The sequence below is a fragment of the Nesoenas mayeri genome (genome assembly GCF_963082525.1).
Source record: "Nesoenas mayeri genome assembly, chromosome: 9".
Taxonomy (NCBI): domain Eukaryota; kingdom Metazoa; phylum Chordata; class Aves; order Columbiformes; family Columbidae; genus Nesoenas; species Nesoenas mayeri.
In genome coordinates, this window is record NC_137557.1 from 7293248 (window position 1) to 7299247 (window position 6000).

Sequence of the window (6000 nt, forward strand, 5' to 3'; positions counted from 1 at the left end):
TGACCAAAGTGTGCTGGGAAAGGCCAAATCATATATTTCGCCATAACATGCCAGAGCTGAACTTTTCTTACTGTGCTAAGATGGTTTGTAAGAGCGGAGTTAATTGCTTAGGGTCGTTGATCAGTTGATTCAAACAAAACAAAAAGTGGAAAACCCCACATGCTTTCTCTAATACCTCTGGAAGATGTTATTTCCCATGCCATAGTTTTATCCTGGGGTGATGCATGAGGTCTCTGGCCCTCTGCAGGTCCAACTCCTCGGGATGCTTGGTGGAGCATGATGGTGGTTTGTTGTTAAAGGCACAGAAAGTTTTTTGAGGTCGGTTTGTAACTTCATGTTTATCCCCTGGTCTTACAAGATAGGAAGGAAACTCATAGGTGGCCCAGTAAGGTGTAATAGATATCTGTAATAAATGTATAAATGGTGTAGCTGGAGGCATGGAAGTTTTGAGTGGAACTTTCTGGGTATGTGGTGAAAGAGAGACAAACATCTGGAATGTTTGCATACTGCAGACATAAGGCAGGAAGCTCATTTAGATATCTGAACAATACAGTTCAGACTGCACATGGAAGGAGAAGGCGTTTGTTGTATGTGAGTGAAATCATGCAGCTTATAATAGGGATATAGTGAAAATCTTGATGGTTTGGTGCAAATAGACTATGGAGACACTCAAATTGCAACATTTTAAATCACTTGAAGGTAGATTAAACAAACAAATAGAACTCTGTACTCAAAGCAAGAGCTGAACTTCGTATGAACTTCAAAAATGTTTACTTGGCGTTTTTTTCACTGTGAATTGTAAAATCAATGGGCCAGCCCAAGGAAGAAATTGTCTGAAACTTCATGTTAGCTGGTCCCAGGCAACTTTTACAGCCCATTCTCCTTCAGTGTTGTGTTCACAGACTCTGCTGTGCTTGTAACAGATGTTGAGCTGCTCTCTGCTGCTTCATTTTGCCAGTGTATCTGTGTCAATGCAGAGTGTGAAAAACGACAATTCCTTTGCTAGCGTCGCTGTATCAGAAAAGACTGCTTCAAGGGACAGCTTCTTCTGCTGTATAGCTGCATTTGTCATTTGTCAAAACGTGGTGTATCAGATATTTCTACATGTGTAGAGAAACCTCTCTAAGGTGTGTGCTGCACCTCAGCTCCAGGTGCTCTCAAACCAGCTGTTTGGTGGGTACACTGTGGTGGTCTCTGGTTGCCTTGAGTTGGGCTTTTGCAGGTGATTGAGGAGGTGGTGGGGATTTCCTTACCAAAGCATTTGGAAAACAGTTGAGTTGATTGTTTTCTGTCTTGATTCTGTAGGCACTAAATTGAGGGGGATGAAGCAACCCATGTATGATACACCCCGAACAGAACAGGAGTTGTCTGATGCAGAGATTGCTCGGAAGCTGCAGGAGGAAGAGCTCGTGGTAAGTAGAGAACATGCATTAGTCAACTCAAAGCAACTAAGGTAGCCAGGGATGACAACTTTAATTTGTAAACTTTTTGTTTATGATAGTGACTTTAAGACCTAAGGTCTTGCTTCTGTGCATTCTGATAATTACCTTTGTCTCCTGTATACACACATATGGAGTGACAGCTGGCATCCAGCCAGTAGAGCCATATTTTCTGATATAAACACCCTAAAATTAAATGATCAAAGCAGAGTGATATTAAATGAACGCTTACAGGCAGCTAAAGGTGGTCTGAAGTGAGTATGGTCAGCCCAGAAGTGTGACAGGCCAGTGTCCATCTTTGAGAGGGAGGGCAGCAGGGTGGGCAATGCTTTGTTATGTGGCCTTGTAGACATATGAGGGCAAAACTCAGCTGAGAAGCTGAAATGACAGTTTGGTGTTGAGTTGTGAGGTAAGTATTGATGTAGCTAAGTATATTTGGAGGGGATGGTATTGTGTTTTTATGAGCATCTACTTGCCATGCCCAGTAGGTTAATGAGTATGAATAATTCAGAAGTGTTACTCTTTTGTTCTTTCTTACCGCCCCTCTTTCTTTTTTTTCTTTCAGGATAATGAGGCAGATCAGAAGGCAGCTCAAGTAGCCCAAGATGAGGTGAGAAAGAAATCAAATGTTTGTGGTATTCTTTTACTTGTGGAAACTGCTAAGCCCCACTTCTTCCCACTGACCCTCTAGTTGTTCCTTTCTCTCCATGTCAAGGAAGCTCAGGGTTCCAGTGGGGTTTGCTTCGAGCTGGTTTTCATGTATCTGCTCAGGCTGGCCAAGCAGGGAGTTGTGCTGCCTGTTGTAGCCATAGCAGAGGAAGGAAATCCATGGCTGTGTAAGAGCATCTCTTGTAACTGAGCCCCCAGGGAAAAGGGATAAAAGGCAGAAAGGCTCTGCAAACACAGGCTCTGCAAATTGGGGATCTGCTGGACATTATACACGGAATCAGTCTTAATTCTGCCCTGTCACTTGATTTCTGATTGCAGATGGGTGGAATCCTGGCTTTTCATCCTTCCCATTTGGCAGCTGATCATAGGAAAGTGTTTAAATAACTGAAATACACAAGAGCACTAAAAACGGCTGACATACTTTCTGTATTTTCCCTTCTAGGAAATTGCCCGGCTCTTGATGGCTGAGGAGAAAAAGGCTCTCAGAAAAGAGAAGGAAAGAGAAAAGTCTTCCTTTGAAAGGAGGAGGCATGATCAAGACTGGAAGGTATGTCAAGCTTCAGGAGGTGACAAAAATGAAGTGCTATATTGTTATTCCTGCTTTCAGAGGGAGGCAAAGGTGTGCGGCGAGAGTAAAAGGAATGGTGCACTCTTTTGTCCAAAGGATTTTGCTGCCTGTTTTTCAGTTGCTTCCTTAGCCTTTTGGAGCCACCTCCTTGGTTAGATGCTCTTTGGCTTCAGCCTCAAGCAAGACAAGCTTTGGGCTTTGTCCTTGAAGGTTGGTGCTGGGTGTCACAGCACCTTGTGGCATCCCTCAGGCACTACCAGTCTTCCTGGTGCAGGACCTTCCCTCTGCTGCAATTCTCAGTGTAGCAATAAAAGCAGCATTTGGTTCTGTTGGTGCACCGCAGGTACAAGGACATTGCAACTGTTCCATTTGTCACTCTGCTTCGTAATGAAATTGGCTCTATGATGAAAGTATTGAATGTATCAAGCCTAGGTTTTTGTATGAGTAATACTACAGAGGCTTGGCTAGCTGATGCGATAGGAAACAGATTTAATGATCTGCACTGGTAAGGTGCTAAAGGGGGGCATTGTGTTAATCTTGCGGCCAGTTGGAGGTAGCTGTGATGTTTTCAGCCTCCTCACTGCATTTGAGTGGTTGCAGGAGCACAGCTGAGTGCAGCTGTTCCCTCATGCTCAGCTCAGCAGTGTGCACAGTCATTACACACCATGTTCAACCCCAGCTTCGGGACAGGTCCCTCAGCACTGTCTTATGTTTAGAGGAAAAGTTAAGTTTGGGTCAGCAAGGCTGTTTCGTTTATTGACACTGCTGTTTGCACGTCTGGCTGCTGCCTTGCAAGGCACGCAGACGAGCTCCTTTACTTTCTCTTTCCCATCAGTATGATGCAAGTGAGTCCACGCGCTCAAGGTCGAGAGAAGGGCCTGAAACTCAGCGACACAGAGGAGACAGGTCTTCAAGGTGAGGTTGAACTGGCTGGTAAAAATGGGGAAATGCAACTGGGAAGCTGCTCAGAAGCTGAGTCCTGGGGAGGAGTTGTGGGGTGACCAGCCTGACTCTCCCACAAGGTAGAGATCAGAGGTTTTGGCATTGAAAAGAGATGGAGGGCACAGAGCTTGTGAGGTGTTTGGTGACATGCGTCACTCACTGCGCTTGTGGCATTTGTCCATATCTGTCTCCTTGCCTGGCTCTGACGGAGATTGATGAGCTTGTGCAGTGACATTTGTTAAATGGCAGAGAAGCACTGAGAGGGTTAAAGAGCTTCTGGGGATGTGAAATGAAATGTCATCTCTGGGAAGGAAGGAGTACTCATGTATCATTTGCACAGCTGCTCCCTTGGGTTCTTGCCCCAGTTAAGCCCTGTACACTGCTCCTGCTGCTGTGTGTGGACACCCCCCTGCAAGCAAGGACGTTGTGCTTTGGAGTTCTTCACCCCAGAGCTGACGGGAATGTGCTGTAACCCAGTGCTGCTTCTGCATCACTGATGTTACTCATGAGGGACCAAACGCTGGAACTGAGTCTGGTGGCTTTGATTTCCAGTCCAGATATGAGCCTAAAATTCCTTGCTGAATTTGCAAAAGAAACAATAAATGAGGTGTGCAGGTGGAGACTGAGAGAGATCTTTTTAAAATACTCCAGAGTTAAAACCAGACAAGCATTGAACACTTGAAAATATTGCTTTTCTGAGCGAGGTTTGCGTCAGACTTCGTAATGGAAATTCTTTGTTTTCTGACAACTTGAAAGCATTATTAAATGAAAATGATCCATGGGAATCAGTAAATACTGCTCATTTCTCACTGTGGAAACAGTAATAAGCTGTGTGCAGAGGAGCTGGACCATATGTGGGAAGTCTGGGCCAGACACAGTTTGCATCAAACTGACGGGGACAGACCAGGCAGCTGAGATGTTGCTTTTGCCACATTGTTATGCTTTTGAGTATTTTCCAACACTTTTTTTTTTTCCACTGTGCTTTGCAGGTCACAGCCTCTCCTCGATGACTTTGAACACTCTCGATATTACACAAGCCAGCCCAGCCCCTTGCGCCATACCCGTAGACTTGAGCACTCTCCTAGAGGTAGGATCAAGCCCATGGTTGCCCCAGCCTTGGGGTTATTGTGGGAGGATTTCCTCAGATAACCAGCCTGCAGGACAGGATGTTTTAAAGAGGGGTACTAATAGAGAGGAGTAATGGATATTATTGCCCCAGCAGGCAATACTGTTCACTGTTTGAGTTGTACTTGTGGAGGACCTTGCAAACTGAGAGACTAAAAAGCTGAATGAGTTTGCCTTAACTTTGTCAAACTGCTCTCTGCTTGTCCTCTGTCATCCCTTAATGATGAATGACTGTAAATCCAGGCAGCAAATGAAGGAGAAATAACATGAAGACAATGACATGATGGATTTTTGGTGACTCACTAATATCAAATAATCCAAAACAAGACAAAACCTCACAATATCACCTGTCTGGTGGGCAAATGGGATGATCAAACAGAAGCTTGTCCTGCAAACAGGCTTGTTTTGTTCCTGTAGCATCTTAGCACTGCTTTTTTGGCTTGTTTCGTGAAATCACTAGGCACAGGAGCAGTGTGGTTAAGAATCTCCCTACCCAGTTTTTTAAATCTGAATGCCAACTGTCTGAGTGATCTGTACAGTCTCTGTGGGAGGAGTGGGGCAGCCAGAGTTTGACTCAGTTGCTCAGATTTCTTCCAGCTCCACTGATTGTGACTTGAATGTAGACAGTTTACTTTCCAAACTTTAAAGTTTGGGAAGCTTTGGCATTCTGTCTTCATCAGACAAGCTGGAAAATTGATAGATATTCATATAGTCTCCAAGCCCAGCATTTATTCAATTTTCTTTAATCAGACTGTGAAATGTGGCTTCAGTACCGTTCACAGCCTAGAAGAAATGCCAATGTCTGCCTGTCTTGTGGACCTGTCCTTCGTTCTGCTTGCATAAAGTAACAGGTGGTTCCCATTTTGGCATTTGAGTTTGCCAGGACCCTGGAAGTCACACGAACATCCAAGAGGGCAGGACAAGTAACAGATGACTGCAAGTAGTTATTTTCTTCACCAGGATCTATCCTTACACTTAATTTTTTCTTTCTGTTTTGCTTTCCAGGTTCCCATAGGAAGCAGTAAACTGTGCTAGCCTTTGCTTTGGTACTGACTCTTCTGTAGCAAACATTACTGGAATTGCCAAGCAACTTTCTTGATTCCTTACCCAATGGGGGAGGTACAGCCTCCGCTTCCAGGATCTCCTCTTTAAGTGTCATCATATTAATAAGGAACGTGTGTTCCTATCGGTTTCCTACTCATATGTTATCACTTAAGCAGTGCAGTATAATCTAGCCACCACTGAGCTGTGTGAATC

General features: G+C 44.5%; 1 protein-coding gene across 1 annotated transcript in view; it reads left to right on the top strand.

Annotated features, from left to right (window-relative positions):
* The window catches only part of CCDC50 (coiled-coil domain containing 50), a gene marked incomplete at its 3' end in the record, with an annotated part of 38279 nt that extends 32511 nt beyond the window's left edge, over positions 1-5768 (top strand). Inside the window, exons 7-12 of the mRNA XM_080349698.1 lie at positions 1306-1412; positions 2005-2049; positions 2551-2655; positions 3512-3591; positions 4608-4705; positions 5749-5768. Coding sequence (XP_080205824.1) covers positions 1306-1412; positions 2005-2049; positions 2551-2655; positions 3512-3591; positions 4608-4705; positions 5749-5768 — 455 coding nt within the window. The remainder of the gene's footprint in view (positions 1-1305; positions 1413-2004; positions 2050-2550; positions 2656-3511; positions 3592-4607; positions 4706-5748) is intronic.
* Positions 5769-6000: the final 232 nt, after the last annotated feature.